Source organism: Cinclus cinclus, chromosome 15, assembly GCF_963662255.1.
Source record: "Cinclus cinclus chromosome 15, bCinCin1.1, whole genome shotgun sequence".
Classification (NCBI taxonomy): Eukaryota; Metazoa; Chordata; class Aves; order Passeriformes; family Cinclidae; genus Cinclus; species Cinclus cinclus.
This window is the reverse complement of record NC_085060.1, coordinates 547,450-564,648: the sequence shown is the minus strand read 5'-3', so window position 1 is coordinate 564,648 and position 17,199 is coordinate 547,450. Positions and strand designations below refer to the sequence as shown.

At 62.2% G+C, this 17,199-nt stretch overlaps 2 protein-coding genes across 2 annotated transcripts; both read right to left on the bottom strand.

The window, feature by feature from the left end:
• Positions 1–181: 181 nt before the first annotated feature.
• On the bottom strand, positions 182–1,039 carry PIN4 (peptidylprolyl cis/trans isomerase, NIMA-interacting 4). The gene is given in 4 exon segments (XM_062503072.1): positions 182–357; positions 541–660; positions 765–829; positions 982–1,039. Coding segments are annotated over 4 exon segments (384 nt in total). The 5' UTR covers positions 1,022–1,039; the 3' UTR covers positions 182–198.
• Positions 1,040–3,807: 2,768 nt separating this feature from the next.
• NHSL2 (NHS like 2) lies at positions 3,808–16,209 on the bottom strand. Its single transcript, XM_062503052.1, is given in 10 exon segments — positions 3,808–4,233; positions 4,538–4,670; positions 4,773–6,962; positions 7,977–8,108; positions 8,942–9,146; positions 9,237–9,373; positions 10,205–10,357; positions 15,934–16,000; positions 16,002–16,061; positions 16,063–16,209. Coding segments are annotated over 10 exon segments (3,537 nt in total). The 3' UTR covers positions 3,808–3,920.
• Between the last annotated feature and the right edge of the window lie 990 nt (positions 16,210–17,199).

Here is a 17,199-nt window from a genome sequence, read left to right as displayed (position 1 = left end):
CCTGCCAGCCAACAGAGACTTCAACATCTGTAAAAGGCTCTTGTTTCACCTTTCCCAGGGACACTTTACCTCTCCAGGCAGGGCGCTGCTCTGCCAGCACAGTGGCAGGGACAGGCCTCCAGGCATGCTGCTCCAAGGCCAAGGTGTCTGGGATTCAGGATTCAAGCAGCCAACAAGGTCATCACGGTCATTCACATTTTATTTTCTGCCTTCCACCATGATAATATGGTATCCAAACTTGGTCTTGACGGGAGGGTCCGTGTACACAGGCTTGTCCATGCTGCTCACGGGCAGGGCAAATGCTGCCTCCTGGAATGGTCCCACCATGGAGCCTCTGGTCATCCAGCCCAGATCTCCCTGCAGGAAGGCACTGTCAGGGTTAAGCTTTGATACTTAGAGCAGGGAGGGTGGGGATGTGGCCGTGGGACAGGTCCTGCTGGTGTAGAGCAGGAACCAGGCTCCCTCCCCACTGCCCTGTCCTGGCTGCAGCACTCACTCACTCACTCACTCACTCACTCACTCACTCACTCACTCACTCACTCACTGCCTGGCCTTGTCCTCGCTGTATTGTGCCGCCACCTCGCTAAAGCGCTGCCCGGACTTCAGCTTCTCCATGGCCTCCATGGCCCGGCCGTGTTTCTCACACAGGATGTGCCTAACCTGCAGGGGAGGGCAGCGGGGCTGTGGCGAGCGGGGCCGGGGAGCAGGACGGACCTTCCGGTGCTGGGCCGGAGAACCAGGGCCCCGCCGGGCCCCGCGCTCACCTTGACGGCGCTGCCGCCTCCCTTCGGGCCCTGCGCTTTGCCCTCGCCGCTGCCGCTGTCGCCGCCTGTGAACCGAGCACCGTGATACCGGGCCGGCCCCTGCCGGGCTCTGAGACCGGCTAGGCCCCCACCGCCCCCCGAGCCCCCTCCCAGCCGGTCCCGGTGCCTCCCCCGAGCCCCCTCCCAGCCGGTCCCGGTGCCGTCCAGCCCCGCTCACCCTTCCCGGCTTTGCCGCCGCCTTTCCCTTTCGGCGCCATCTTGCTGCCGTAAGGCCCCGCCCCCAGGCCCTCCCCGAGGCCCCCGGCTGCCCGCGCCGTGCCGGTACCGAGCCACCGGCCGGGCCGAGCGGTAGCGGCTGAGGGACACGGGCTGTGGGATATGGGCTGAGGGACACGGGGCAATGGGACAGGGGGGTGCGGGGCACAGGGCTGTGCCTGCCTGGAGGGGGCTGGAGCCACCATGCACACTGCGCGGCCGTACCCAACGCCCTAGCGCTGTCCCGAGCTCTCAGGGCTGTCACCCTCATCCATCCCACCTGCCCCAGGATGCCAAGCCCAGTCCCAGTCCTCCCCTCCCCACTTCCAGTCCTCCCCCGGCCTGTACCCAGTGCCCAGCGCTGTTCCCAGCTGCTCCCCAGTACGAGGGCTGACGCCAGCAGTTCCCTCCGGGCTGTCCCTGTCCCTGTCATCCATCCCATCTGTCCCCAGCCCCTCACACCATCCCCCTCCCCTGGCCTCTCCCCAGAGCCCAGCCTGGGCTGTCCCTGACACCTCGCGGTGTCACTGTGCCCCTCCTTAGAGCTACATGAGTGCTTGGCAGCCGCTGTGAAAGGCTCTAGCTGATGGGGCCGGGTTCCCCTGGAGCCACCCAGGACTCTTGGGGGATGCCCACCTCCCCAGCACCGCTCCCTCGGCAGCCCAAAGAAACACAGGCACAGGCGGGCAGCAGGGAGCACTTTACCAAGCTGGCGAGATAAAAAGTACAACATTCCATAATTGGCACCTTGGCGGCCCCCGGGCCGGGGCAGGGCTCTTCTCGGGACCCCACTGCCTTCCTGGTGGAACAGCCACAGCCGGAGGGAGCCCAGCGGGGAGCGAGCGGCCAGGGATGAGCACTCAGCCAGAGGAGCCTCAGGAAGAGCCCCAGGAAGAGCATGTTCCTCTGGGCAGGGAAATTAGGATCTTCATCCCATGGCCAATCTCCATTGTACAGCCAATCTCCATGGATCTTCATTCCATCTTCTCCATGGATCTCTGTCCCACAGTTGGCCTCTGGTCCACTTAGCCATTTCCCCCTGGCAGCAGTGGCCCCTCCAGCTGCCAGTGGTGCTGGGGGTGTTGCGGGGGGGGTCCCTACCCCGTGCTTGCCCCCAGCCCCCTTTGCCGGCTCTGTCCCTGGTTTCCTGAGCAGTCATGTGCAAAATGTACCTGTCCCCAGAGCTTCCCAAGCTGTGCCCTGGTCCCATCCCGTGCCAGTGCTCGGCCACGGGATGCGGGTGAAATGTGGACATTCGTTAGAGCTTTTTTTTTGTGTGTGTGTTTTTTTTTTTTTCCTGAGTTTCTCAGCCTGGCTCTTAATTACAGGCTTAAATCTGCAGCCCTGGGAGAGGAAAGGGAGAGATGGGTAAGTACCAGGAGGGAGGAGAGGGGAACCAGCTGGAGCCCCAGTGGGATCAGATCCAGGGTGGGGGCAAGGATGGGAAGTGTTTGCCTGGACTGTGTTCCCCAGGGACGCAGAGCTCCTGGTGGGGCAGAGACCCCGAGAACAGCCCAGACCCCTCGGAGAAGCAGCTGAAACGCTGCCGTGGACCCACTGCACCGCTCCCCCCAGCACAGGAGGGCTGGAGTATGTGGAAATACATCAAGAAATCTAGCAGAATTTTCCCTAAACACCCTGTTTCCTTGTCAGCCACGGCTGGCCCTTCCTGTTTCTCTGGGCACGTGGCTGTGCTGGTGCTTGGGGCTCGTGTTCTCTCCCCACAGCACGGCCTCTGTCCCTGGCTGCTGGGCCCCCAGGCTGGAGCCAGGCCAGCAAGAGGCAGCCAGGGCTGAGGGGGACAAATCCCACCTGGAACGTGCAAACCCTCCTCCTTGGCCCCGTGCACGTGCCCTGATGGCACATGTCCTGCTCGGCCTTGCTCTAGTGGCCAGTGGACACGGGTGAGTGGTGGGCAACCCTGGGGGAACCCAGGAGGTGGCTCAAGTGATGTCCATCTGGATTCCAGCCATGGAACCATCTTGGGAACATCTCAGGAGCTCCAGTGGCTGGGGCAGCAGGAGAAGTTGCAGAGTCTTCTCAGGGGAGATGCAGGAGGCAGAGCTGGGGCCGAGCTTCCTTCCCATGGCACAGCACCCCCATTGCCCCAATCGGCAGCTGGGGGCAGGACCCCTGGCCTGGGGGCTGGGGGGGAGTGGGGTGGCTGCCAGACCTCCTGTGCACTGAGGCCAGGGGGCTGGTAGTGGAGAAGAGCCCAGGGTTTGTTTTTGGACTGAGAGCTGAGGAGCTCCAAAATGCAGCATTTTGGGGGCTTTCAAGGGATGGGGGTTTGGCTTGAGGTGGTGGCTCTGGCTGTGGATGCCGGGTGCCAGCTCCCTGTGTGACAGGGAGGATGCTCAGGGCAATGACAGGGAACCTCCTGTGACTCTTCGTAAGCAGCCGCAGATCCAGCTGAACCCTTGGCATCTTCCCAAAGTGCATCTATGCATCCAGCGGAATTCAACCAGGGGACCTCTGCATGGGAAACTCAAGGTACAATGTCAAAGGGAAGAGAATCAAACATCACCACCACTGTGCATTAGAAAAGCTGTTTAAAGTACCACATGCCGAAGGGACCAAAGAGTCTGAAGCTGCTTCGCTGCGGGCATGGGGTGACACCAGGGCTGTGATCCTGTTCTGCTTCCTGGGCAGTCGCCTTCAATCCCAGGACCTGGCTCAGCCAGGCCAGTTCCAACTGCTTCCCTCGTGGGAAGGGCACAGAGTCATGAGGCCTTGGGCTCCAGCCACTGCCTCTCTGCCAGCAGCTCTCCAAGTGAGGTACAAAAGCAGAAGAACCTCTGAGCAGGACACAGGGGCTCCCCAGCAGCCAGGACATCCCTTTGCAGCAGCGCTCCCTCTGCAGCCATCGCCACCCCTCTGGCTGGCGGGGCCCCTGTGTTGTCAGGGCTGGCTTTTGGGGCTGTTTGCACCGTCCAGCTCAGGGGCAAACTCTGTGATGACCCTCCGGGCCAGCGGGTTTGTGGTCTTCAGCAGTTCGGCAGCAGATGGCCGAGTACCTGGACTGGTTTTGCTGCTCTTCTTCTGGAGCAGGGCTTTAAAATCCTCATTCCTGCTGGAAGACTTCCCAGTGCTGCCCGCTGCTGCCAGGGACTCACCAGCTGGGAAGCCTGAAGTCTTTACAGGTGAGTGGGAGGTGGGTCGGCTGCTGAAGGTGTCACCAGGCTCTTTCCGCCCCAAGACCTTCCTCTTCGACCTAGGCATCAAAGGGACACAAGTGGGAGCAGTTTGGGGCTGCAGTGAGATCCCAGAGCGAGGGGCATGGTAGTGCCCAGCCTGCTTTGCTGGGGCAAGGTGACAACATGAGCATGGCAGGTGGTGATCTTGGGAGGTAGGATTAACCGGGACCCTCCCTGCTTGTTGCACTCCGGGCTGTCTCCAGGGATGAACATTGGCCCCGGTATGGAAAATGGAGGTGTTGTGGTGGGGGGACACCCAGAGTTGTGACAGTGGTCGACGTAGTGGGCACAGGGGCTGTCCCGCGCATGCACCAGCCTTACCTGTGGATCACTGTGAAGAGGTCCTCCGTGGTGCGGGATGTCGTGAACACCTCATCGTCCTCCTCTGCGATGGACTCGGCCGTCTTGTCGCTGGCAAAACTCTTCTCCTCTGTGCCAGCTTCTGCTGAGCTGCCTGTGGGCAGGGAGAAGACAGCAGTGAATCCCCTGTGCAGCACGGGGATAGGGAGCTCCTATTCCTGGGGTGATCCCTCCATAGGGGTGAGGAGACTCTCACCTTGCTCTGAGGCAGGCTCGTTGGCAGGCATGGTGTCCGCAGCCTCGGGGGATGGCTGATTCTCAGCATCAGGGTCACAGCAGGTAGGGTCAGTGTCCAGCGTGATGATGGGGCTGGGGGTGGGTGGCAGGTCACCCACACCAGCTCCCAGCTGCGCCAGGGCTGGGATGAGCGGCAGGTACAGCACGCTGGGTTTTTTGGGCACTGGTGGCGGCACCTTGGCCTTCCTGCGCTCCCCCTTGGCGCCACTCCGCTCTGGCTGCAGCTCATCCAGGCTGCCCTGCGAGAGCCGCCGGGGCCCTGCCGCAGTCAGGGACAAGTGGGGCTCCCCCAGACCCCTCCTGAGCTCCCCTCTCCGCAGCACCACGAAGGCATCCTGTGCCAGCCCCTTCTCCTTGGCAGCAGTGGCTGGTGGGGATTTGGGGGACAGGGGCCCCTCCTCCCGCAGAACTGGGGGCTTGGGCAGGATGCACGGGGGGCGCCTGGCCAGCGGTGGCTTCTCTGCCACAGGTGGCTTCACTTTCCTCTCCGGCCCTGTGCAGGGGACGCGTGCTGGCTCCTCAGTGTGCTCTGGACCATCGGCGCTGTCCTCTGGCTCTGAGCGGCTGACGGAGCGGAGGCGGACGGAGCGCAGGTCAGACTGTGTCACCACGGGCATGATGGGTGTGATGGGATTGCTCTTCTGGGCCAGCTTGGTGCCAAAGGTGGAGTCAGAGTGGTGCCGGCTGACCTTCGTCTTCCCCTTCAGGGAGATCTTCAGCCCTGAGAGGTCGAGGTGGGCAGGTGGAGTCAGTGGGAGGTCAAAGGACAGCCTGCCCTTGGGGCTCCTCTCCATGGGGGACGTGGGGGGCAGAGAGGATTTCCTCTCAGGGACCAGCGGCCTCACACGCACCTGGTGCGGGGAGTGCCCAAGGATGCTGGAGGTGGGTACGGTGGGGGTTGGGGTCTCCGACTGACTGGAGTACCCGCTGGATGGGGACATCAGCCCGGTGGGCCTGCCTGGCGAGGAGATCTTGAGGTCTGCCTCGGCAGAGAGCTGAGAGGGCGTTGTGGCCCTGGAGACTGAAGGGGACACAAGGGACTCAGAGCTGCCCCGTGTCTTGGCACACTCAATGGCCGTGGTCCCTGTGGTAGTGCTTGAGCCAGAGAGGGACTGGTAGGGATCACCACTGGCCCTCCAGTCCGTGAGGTGCCACTGGTGGGGGGCAGCTGCGCTGTTGGGCTCCCTGCCTGCGCTCCCCTGGGGGTCAGCGTGCACCAGCCGGTGACCCTGCAGCTCTGGGGGGATGCACAGGCTCTTGGGCCGCTGGTCCTTGGGCAGTGCCGCGCTGAGCCCCACGTCACCGTCCTGCCCCTCTTTGATCAGCGAGACGCTGCGTGTGGGTGGCGAGGGCTTCTTCTTGGCCTTCTTCAGGGAGATGCTCTTGGAGCGCCGCCGCCGCTGCCCCTCAGGCTCCAGCCCCAGGGAGATGTTGTCAGTGCTGGTGCTGCCCTCGGAGCTGGCGCTGGGGTAGCCCAGGGCATAGTTGGCACTGCCCCGCCGGGTCTCGGCGTATGCAATGTCCACAGAGCAGAGGGACCCCGAGTCAGTGGGCACCGACAGTGACCGCTCACGGAACCGGCACCCTGCCCGCTCCACCTCCAGCTGCACCGGCCCTACTGCTGCCTCCGGCTCCTCTCGGCTTCCCGGCAAGAAATTCCCCTTGGCTCCCTGGATGCACCCGGAGCTGGGGGAGGAAGCAGGCACTGGGCTGGAGAAGAAGCTGGGCCCGTTGCTGCCCATGCGCTCCTCTGTGGTGATGAAGAAGGAGGTGGAGGTGGTGGGTGAGCCTGGGCCAGGTGATGGGATGGAGCCTCCCGGCGAGGTGCAGGTGGGCCCCTTGCCTGGGCCAGTGGTGAGGCTGGAGGGGCTCCCATAACTCAGGGGGCTCCAGGGTGGGGAAAAAGGGGTGACCTGTGTCCCATTGCAGGCACTGGCACAGGCGTTGGCTGCCCCATCCATGGCAGCAGGTGGCTGGCAGCAGTGGGCTCCAAGGTCACTGAAAGTCTTCCTCAGTGGGGCCGAGAGGGGTGGACGAGGGCTGATCTCCTGGGGTGTTGTCCCCCCACTTGTGGTCTCAGGCACGAAGCTGCAGGACAGGGACTCAGCGATGGGAGCGTGTGTGCTGGATGTGGGTCCGTTGGCACTGCCTGCGGGGAGAGACAGCCTGGTGAGCACCATCCTGCCTTACTCACAGGGTCACGGCCCTGCCCCCACTCTGTCCCAGTCTTGAGGCTGCACCTCTGCCCAGGTGTGGATCTGTTGGCTGGAATGTGCCATGGACAAATCAGCAGCCATGGCAGGAGGCTCTCCCCATGCGGACATCAGTCCCATGGCAACCAATGTGTTGGCCTAGTGCTGCTCCATGGTGGGGACACAGATGGGAGTCAGGAGGAGCCAGGTCAGGCACTGCCAGCTGAGACAGGGGAGGGACATGGTGTCTCACAGTGTCACCCATCACAGCACAACCAGGATGGGGAAAGAGCCAGCAGCCCCACTCTGAACACCCCCAGCAGGCAGGGATGCTCAAGGCTGTGGTGGGCCGAGGTCTGACTGAGTCAGAAGAACCCTCCCTCCTACCCTTTGGAGCAGCTGGTGCCATGGCTTCTCCCCCTGTCCCTACCTGCCCCCACAGAGAGACTGGCTCTGCTTTCTCTACACCTTCCAAAGGGGACAGCAGGACAAAGCCCATGAGCCACAATGGCTGCCATTTCCAAGGGTCAAATGCCAGCCTGGAAGCACTCCAGGCACTCTCACATCCACACCCCTTGGCACTGGCATGGCCAGCTCACCAACCCCAGCAAAGGCCTTGTGCCCCACAGCCATGGCACCCTGCCACAGGGTCTGCCCATGGGGAAGGTGGGCACAGGGAGATGTTGGAGCTGGGGCTGGGTGACTCGTGCCTCAAAACCCTGACTTCAGGATGAAGGGGCAGTCCCTGATGCCATGCCAGCCCCAGGCCAGCCCAGGGTCACCAGTGTGCCCAGCACCTTGGGAGGGCACAGAGCCAGTGTGGTGCCTGCACCTCCCCTCAGTCAGGGTGTCCCCAGGGGCCCGGCTGTGCCTGGGCTGGCTGCCAGTCCTGGGATGACTGTGCCATCACCAGGACAGCTCTGGGGGTGCCAGCCCTGCCCAGGTGCTGCCTGCGCAGTTCTTGCCGTCACCTTGGTCTCGCAGGGACAGGTTAGGGAATCCAATAATGGTCCGTCTACGCCGCAGGGTGGACTTTGGGTTCATCGCGGTCTCTGTGTTAAACAGGGAGTGACGAGCACTCGCGTGCCTAGCAAAGTGCTGCCCTGTAGCCAAAACAAACAGCCAGGCTGGCAGCTCAGCCCCCTCCATCACCCGTGTTCTCTGTGTGTCCCCAGCCTGGGATGGTGGCACAGGTGGGAGTGTGGGATGCAGGAGGATGGTGTGAGCCATGTGGGGTGAGCATGGGGGAGATGAAGGCATGATGCGAATGCTGCAGATGGAGGTAGGATGGATGGAAAGCTCCAGAGACCAGCCCTGCGCTGCGTGACGGGCACTGATCTGTACTGGTGAGGCCGGAGCCCACAGTGCTGTGCTGAGCCAGACTGGGCATGGGTACATGAGGCATGGAGAGGGACCACTGTGGCCCTGGCTCAGGTCTCCATGATGGAGGGAAAGGGCAAACAGACACCTCTGCCCTTCAGAAGAGGCACCTCACCCAGCCACCAGCCCCAGACTCTGATCTGGGCCAGAGTGTGGCAGCTGTGCCTGCAAGGACTGGGCAGGACGTGCTGCTGGGAGATGCATCCCTGACAGGATGAGTAGATGGGCAGACAGGGGACAGGAGACACAGGTGAGACAGGCGAGGTACAAGGCATGTGGTGAGAGCCCAGGTAACAACAGACCTGGCTGGCTGGGCATTACATCAGGGACGTGAGACTAGACGCACAAAACTGCAGATGGCACGAGAGGCAGCTGGGAGTGATGGATGCCAACATGGCCCTGCTGTCCCCGCTCTGCCCCGGTGCCCACCTAACCCACAGGAACACAGCTTGCAGCCACATCCCCCTCCCACCCGTTCCCTGTTCCAGATGGCTGCTGGAGCACATCCCTGCCTGCACCCCATGTCCCCCCGCTGTGCCATGGGGTGCTGCCCTACCTGAGACATTGATGGGGACAATGTTGGTCTGGATGGAGCCAGGCTGGTGCCACTGCTTCTCCTCCACGGGGGGCAGGGGGAAGGCCCTGGGCCAGGGGGGCTGCTTGTCTGGGCTGGTGGGGAGGCTCAGGGAGGTGTCAGGAGGCCGAGCACCGAGTACAGTGCTGCTGGTGCTCTCCTCTTCGGCTGCTCGCTGGCTCGGGGGCTGCGGGGAGAAAGGCATGTCAGCCACCCAAGGGACAAGGGCGGAACACAAACAGGGACTTGCTGCCCGCCCTGCCACCCCAGAACTCACCATAAGCACAAATTCAAGGCGCTTGGCAGGTGGGGGTCGAGGTGATGGTTCAGGGGAGGTGTCCGGGGGCAGGTGCCCAGCAGCACGAAAGGTCTGCCCAGTGACCCTGCTCTCGGTGTACTGCTCTTCATACTCCTCTGCAAGAAAAATGGCACCTGGGACCCTGCTCCTCCTGCCAGATCCCAGAGCAGGGGACATGTGAAGGGATGGTGACCCCTCTGGCTGTCCCCAGCCTAGCTGGCCATTCCTGCTCAGGACAGGCAGCTCAGAAGGGGAGGAAGGGAGACCCTCAGGAGGGTCTCAAGGAACTGAAGAAGTGCAGAGATCCCAGGAGCTGGCCCCACTCGTCCTGGGGCACAGTCAGGGGATGTGGTGGGTCTCACTGGGAAACGGCCCCACTGGGGACAGCCAGGAACTCAGTGTGTCCCCATCCTGTAATTGTTGAGCTAATTTATGCTGGGGGCTGTGGACTGGCGGAAAGCAGGGCTGCTCAGGCTGATTTAATGAGATTACAAGCTGGGGGATGGCTGGGCTGCTGATCTCATCTGATGCCTGAGGAGCATCCGAGCCAGGGCCGCGTGACAGCCCGGCCCAGAGATTGGACAGAAACAAAACCACTGGCCACGTTGATCTAGTTAGGCAGATCACTGGCAGGTCCCTGGGGCCCTCATGAGATCTGTGCTGTGGTAGGGCTTGTGGGTGCCTTGGTGGCCTCAGTGGCCCCAGCAGGCAATCCTGGTCTCAGTTGCTTTGGCACCTGCAGCAGTGATTTGGGAGCAGAGATTGGTGAGGGTCTACTGGAGGCTGGGACCCCCAGGACCCAACTCCTGTGGCCTGCTGAGGTCCAAGGAGTGGCTCGGACATGCATGTGGGAGATGAGTTCACAGATGGCTCATGGTGGTCACCTAGCCTGGGGAGCACTCACCCACCTCCCTCACCCAGCCCACCCCAGCCCCTGTCCTTGCTACCTTGCAGCAAGCTCTGGAGGTTGAGCTGGGCCTCCTGGTGCAGCTGCTCCATGCCCGGTGGGCGCCCAGCGGCCAGGAAGACATTCACAGGCTGCTGCCATGGCAGCTTGGCAGGGGCGGCTTTATTGCTCTCGAGGTCCAGGTTAGAGGTGGCTGCAGGAGGGAGAGAGTGGGGTCAGAGGTAGGTGGGGGGGCAGATTCCCTGCAGGTGCTGCTGTGGGATAGCACAGTGCCCATCCCACCCCAGCTCTCCAGGAATGTTGGGATGTGGCTGCATCCCACCCTAGCAGGCTGCTGCCTGCTGGGACCAGCCCTCATCGCTGCCACCACTTTGGGAGCTGGACACTGTCCCTGAGGGCTGCCAAGAAGGGAGCTGACTGAAACTGGGGAAGGAAGCCAGCCCTGCCACCCGTGCCTAACCGCGCCTGGGCGCAGGAAATGCTGTGGGCTCTGGTGGAGCAACATCCTGGCTGTGGAGGAGCAGAAGTTTCAACTGAAAGGCAGGAGCCAGGGACCCATCGCTTCCATTGCACTGCAGCTCAGGGCTCACATGCCCTGCCATAGCAAGGACACCCCCAAGCTCTCCAGGGAAGAGAACCTCTGTGAGGACTGCTCAGACTCTCTGAAAGCCCCAGCAGGTGGAAAAGTCCCTGGGAGCAGAATCTGTGCTCAGCATTGAACTTGCCCTGTGGGGAGCTTAGCACTGTTCCCATGAACAGGGAACCCTGCGCTGCTCTGAGTGGATGTGGGTTTGTACCCACCATGGATTCCAGGGAGTGCCACCACTGGCACGCTGCCTCCAAGGGCATCATCCACGCCCTGGCAGGCACTGAGCTGGTTTCTGTGAGCTTTACACAGGGGTATGGGTGACCCAGTTCTCATCCCTGGGGGTTTAGGGCTCATCCTCCTCTGCATGGTCCTTGTCCCCATCCCCATCAGCTGAACCCCCCCAAGCGTGACAAACACTTCCCCTCTGCCACCTGCAGTGCAGTGCCCAGCCCCAGGAGCACACCGCTGCCCTGCTGCCAAAGCCTGCTCCATGCCAGGCCCCAGCTGAGGCAGCACAAGCAATCCCATGTCCTGGGAAGGGGAATGGCCCCAAAACAGGCATGGCGCCCCCAGCATAAGCCACATTTCCCTCTGCCCCCAGTGGTCAGGCAGCTGTGGCCCAGCTCATTTGTACTGCACCATGAGTGCTCTCCTGCCCCCAGGCACCCTCCTGCCTACAACACTCCTGTGCCCCTGGGTGCCCTCGTGCCCACCCTTCCCCCAGCTGATGGAGCCTGCACAACGCCCAGCACCCCAAAGCAAGGTGCCATGTCCCCAGCCTAGTTACTTTTATAATTTGTTTCCATAACGACGGGCCTTAACACTGGGTTTTTTCCTTTTTTTTCCCCCTCCCTTCTTCCTCCTCTAAATAATTTGACTTGTTTCCATACCAACCAAGTGGTGTTGGGGCGCATGTGCACATGTGTGTGCCATGCACAGGGCAGGGCTGTGCATCTCCCCAAAAATCTGACCCACAGTGCCAGGGGCAGAGACCACACCTTCACTTCTGCAGACCCCAGAGCCCAGAATCTGCTGTTTTTGGTGAGGTGGGGGATCCAGCGGTGCCCTGTCATTTCTGAGAACACCCCAAGCATGCACCCCTAATCCTGGCTTGCTGCACCCCATGCCTGGCTTGCACAGCCCCAGCCTTTGCCCTCAGCACAGCTGATGCTCCTCACCTTCTGTCCATATTTCCCCCTGCAGCCATCCCCCAGGGGCTCAGGCACATCCTGAGCAGCCCCTGCAGCCCTCCCCAGAACACAGGAGCTCACCTCTGCATCTCGGCCCTGCTTCCAAGTCACCCCCAGCATCTACCCAGGCGTTTGCTCACGTGGGCAAACCACAGCACCAAAGCTGGGGCCACCCTGGGTGCGGCGGAAACGTGGCAGCACCCACGCCCAGCACCCTGCCCTGCTGCGGGGGCAGAAGGGGAACACGCAGTGCTGGGGTTCTCCCCCGTGGAGCTCCCCCCTTTGCTGCCATGTGCTCCTTTGGGGCTGTGAGTGACACAGCGCAGTCCTGAGCTGCTGTGGGCTGTACACAGGCACCGCTGAGCTGCTGGTATCCCCAGGGTGCTGTCATCACCAAGGAATAGGTATTGTGGGTTCCATCTCCCCAGCTGGGGACCAGTGCTGGGGGCAAGAACGGATGAGCTGAGCAGTCTCCTGGCACCCAGATGCCCTGAACTGGCACTGCAAGGACAGCACTGTGCCAGAGTGAGTAGCATCCTGAGGCTTTGTCTCCTTGGGAGCAGCCACTCCGAGGCTGTTTAGGGAGCAGTGGTTCTGAGGCTGTTTTGGGAGTAGCACTTCCAGCCCAGCACAGCACGGCAGCTCGGCGATGGCGTGTGAGGAGCCTACAGTCCTGACTCAGTGCCACTGCCACAGTGCTCCAAGGGACCGGCAGTACTTGGGAGCAGCCTGATGCAGGCTCTGTACAAGGGCAGGTTGTGAGTGCCCAAGGAAGCCCAGCTGCCACCCCCATCTGTGGGCACGAGGTGCCCCAGGCATGCAGGAGAACACAGTGGCTGGCCAAGATAGCTGAGCTGAGCAATGTCCTTGGCAGTGACCTCCTGCCATGCTTATCAGAGACAGGCTCTGAGCACAAAATACCTCTGAGGGGCTCCCAGCCCGTGGTGAATACCTGTGGGAGATGAAGGGCATCCTGGGACAGCAGAGCCTGAGAGCTCCATGCCACCAACCCCAGTGGTCTCGACCCGAGTCCGGCCAGCCTTGCTGCTGAGAGAAACTGAGGCATGGCTGCTGGCGGGTTCACCATGCTGCCTGCTGGCACCAGGGCACGCAGAGAGGAGCAGGCAGCATCCCCTACTCTGCCTGCAGATGAATATCTCCCCGGGATGCTGCAGCCTTGCACTCCTGCTGGGCGTGAGCCGGTGCCCAAGCTCGGGGGGGGGGGATTGTGGCCATGGCGAGTACACAAGGACTGAGGCTGAATTCCGGGGAAGTTCGCTTGAAGGGGAGCTGAGCTCCGCTCTCTCCTGCGGGAACAACATCCCGGCAGGACCCCCAGCCCCTCGGTATCTTCTGAGTCACCCCTACTCCATGGCAGCATCCCTACTCACCCACAGCCCAGGCATCCCGAATCCACAGGGAGATATTTGACAGAGCCATCACAGCTCTTTCAATCCAGGCCGAAGCTCCTGTGAGACGATGCCTCTCGCTTGAATTCACCGCCAAACTTTTCCCTCTCAGGCTCGCTCCCCACGCGCAGGAGATGCCGGGGGCGCGTCTGGAGCCGCTCGGACCCTTGGTACCAGCGTGGAGCAGTGGCAGCAATGATGTAACGGCGGCAGCAGGCGATGCGCCATCAGCACAGCAGCCATGGCAACGGGAACAGGCACCGCGGCAGCCGCCGCCGGCCCGGAGCACCGAGCGCTCCCGAGGGCGAGGGCAGAGAGCCGGGGGCCGGGACCGATGCTGCCAGGAGCCCGAGCCCGCCCGTCCCAGCCGTGTGCCGCAGTGCCGGGACCGTGCGCCACCGGCTTCGAGCCACTGCCGCGGCCTGCCCGCGATGCTGGGATGCTCGCTACCGGCTTGGGGACATTCCCGTGCTCTGAGCCAGGCGCAGGCTGCTCCACGGCGAGCGGAGAGGAAGTGAGAAGAGCGCACAGAGGGAGCTGGCAGCGGCCGCAGAAACACCTCCTGTCCCAAGCTCACCCCCTGCCGAGCCGGACCTGCCGGACCTGCTCCCTGCGGCACGAGCGGCAGCCCCAGGGCCGGATGCCCGGCCAGGTCTGAATGAAATCTTGAAGCGACACCCTGCTGACACCGCCAGGCCCGGTGCCACACGGCAGCGGTGCTTACTGAGCCGACCTGCCCCGTGTGCCTGTAATGAGCCCTTGCTGGCAAAGCCAAGAGACTGTGCCCTGTCCAAATCTGACCCTCTCCAGGACACCTCCCACTGCCACATGTCTGGTGGCACAGCTCCATTCCCCCTGTGAGGCAGGGCCACCTTCACACGTGTCTGACCTGCTGGTGGTTGATGCCAGAGGGGCTGGGAGCCTTTCAGGGCTGCCATGCCAGGATCCTGGTATAGCATGTCCCTGAGCTGCCCTGCAGGTGCCCAGCAGGACCGTAGACACTGAGACACAACTGTCATAACACAGCAGATCTGCCAGGGGTTTCCAGCTCTTCCAAGTTCCCTGTTTAACAGGGAATCATCTGATTTTTGTGCTGATGGGAGATAAGGGCACTGCAGAAGTTGATGGCGGCAGGGCGGATTTGGCAGTTGCAAGGGTCCCTCGGCTCATGGGGAGAAGGCTGGATTATGTGAGGTTTCTAGGAAAACCACGAGCAGCAAACCAGACAATGAGGTCCCTGTCCAAGGGCAGGACTCAGAGCTGCAGTGTGCAAGGACGTTCAGTCCCAGGAGCACCATGGGCCCTAGTCTGGGGGTTTTGGCAGGAGGGGAGGTGTGTGTGCTGCATGATTTGGCCAGCCAGGCTGGCCCAGGAGGAGCCCAGTGTGCCACTGACCTGTGCTGTGGGGATGGGAACTGCCCACGGCCGTGCTGGCACCACGGTTTGGCCTGGGACTGCGCCAGCCAAGGTGGACTCAGGCTGCTCCCTGCCAAGGGCTGAGATCCACTGCTCCTGGGGCCAGAGCAGCAGCACTGGGGCAGGCACTGGAACCCTGGAGTCTGGCTGGACCCAGATTCCTGCACCAAGCCCTCCACCATGGGCAGCAGGACCAGTTCCCAGAGCCCTCTCCCAGCCCTGCCGTGTCTCCCTGGCAGCCTCCTCATTCTGCAGTCCTCACTCTCCCTTGCTTCCCAGAAAAACCCCAGCCACAAATCTTTCCTGAGAGCCTCAGGAAGCCTGGCATGGCAACCTGTCAGATCCAGCTGGTCCTGGCAGCCCAACATCGCTGTGTCATGGCCAAAGGAACCACTGGGCACAGGGTGGCCATGGGCAGCTGCCATGATGTCCCCAGCCTGACTGGGACTGCTCGGTGGAACATGGAAACCCAGCCCACCACTCTGTCTATTGTGGGCTCCCTGTGCCAGAGGCTGCTTCCAGAGGGGTCCTTCCAGGAAAGCACAGCTTCCCCTGTGCCCGGCTGGTTTTACACTCCAGGGCTGGGACAATGTGAGGAAGTCGCCTGAGAGGGGAATGCGGCCAGAGGCCCTGGGACAAAGGGGCCTGAGACCTGACATCAGCTACAGCAGGAGTGAGAGCAGTGACAACAGCAAGGGTCCTGAGAGTGCATGATGTTTGTGTCCACCCAGGCTCCCACGCTCCCATACTCCCACGGTCCCATGGTGCCAGGGTCCTCCCTCCTGCTGCCACCAGCACGTGGAAGCTGCCAGGAGAGCACACACTGGGACGGGCAGGATCTGTCTCTGCAGGACTGAGGAGTGGTCAGTGGCACACGTGGGCTGGGAGCCTCTGTCCTTCTCTTGCTTTGTCAGAGCAAGGACACCCCACTAGGCTGCAGAATGGCAGAAAGATTTAAAAGGGACAGCTCAGCTCAGTCTTGGTAAAGTAGCACAAGACTGGCACTGCTGGACAGCACTGACCCCAGGGACTATTGCATGTCCTCCAGAGGCTCAGTGCCTGAGAGCTGCCCCCAGCCCAGGGTCCTGCCCTGCAGAGTGAGCAGTGCCTGCAGATCCCACCGCCCCCACTGCCCGCCTCAGCCCTGCCCTGCTGCCTGCCTTACCTGCCCGCTGCCAGGGTGCCAGGAGCCACTCCACCTTGGCCATAGCTGTGAGTGTGGGGGGGAGGCCACTTGCTCCAGCCACCGAGGAGCTCCTGCCTCAAAGCAGGCCGAGAGCACTGAGCTTCCCCCGTCCTCACTGCCTCCAGCTCCAGCGGGGAGAGGAAGCGACCAGGAACTGAGTGTTTGAGTCAGCGGCACAGCCCATTGTCCTGGCCCCGGCCCCTCTTCCTTCCCCGGGGAAGGACGGTGCAGGGACCGTGGCTCTGCACAGCCCATCCCACATCCACCCGCCCTCAGGTTCACCCAGGAATGCACATCCCTCTGTGTGCATCCCTGCTGCAGCACCTGGAGAGGGATGCTACAGCCAGGACAGGTGGGACTCCCCGAGCTGGGATAGGGAACCAAAATATCCCCCAGCTGTGGCTGGAGCACTCTCTGAGAGTGATGGGTAACCTGGGGGGGCACAGCACGTGGGGGCTTGTCCTCCCAGCAGAGCATGACCATTCCTACATGGAACAACCACAAGACTCCTCATGGGGAAACCAAAACCTGGAGCCTGTGGCTGTCTCTGGCGCAGCTGAGCCACTGCCTGCCAACTCCCAGTCCTTACAGCTGACAAAACCAGAGCCTTTCTGCACCTCCTGGCTCTGACCTGGGAGCTGCCAGAGCTCCCAGAGCTTCATCTCATTTCAGTTTCTTCCAAAGCCTGAAGCAAAGGCTCCTCCGGGACCACTTTCCCAGTGCTCCAGGGTTTTGTAAAGCTGAGCTGGCTTCTCCCAGAGGATGGAGGCTCCTGGGAGCCAGGGCTGCAGCAGAGCCAAGAATGCTGCCCCAAGCGTAGGCTTCATTCAGGAAAATCCCACACTACCAGTGACCCACACCCACCACAGGGCTGCTCCTTATGGAGCCTCAGCTCCTTCCCCATGGCAGATAAGCTCCAGCCGGAACCTGCTGCTACTTCTCTGCATGGAAGCCTGTGTGCAACTGCTCAGGAATGCCCCAGGCACTGAGGTCCCAGCGGCCCTGGGAGTATCCAAGCATTTACACCCAAGACTTTGAGCCATGCAGCGCCAAATCCCACTCTTCCCTGCCCCCAGCAGCCAGATGCAGGGAGACCAGGACCTGAGGGAGATCTGCTGGAGATCTCCAGCCTGGCAGGGAACTGTGACCTGAGGACAGAGATGAACCAGCTCTAGCCAGGGCCTAGCCCTGCAATCCCCCTTGGGCCCTTCCCACAGCTCCAGGAGTTCCTTTGACAATCCAGAA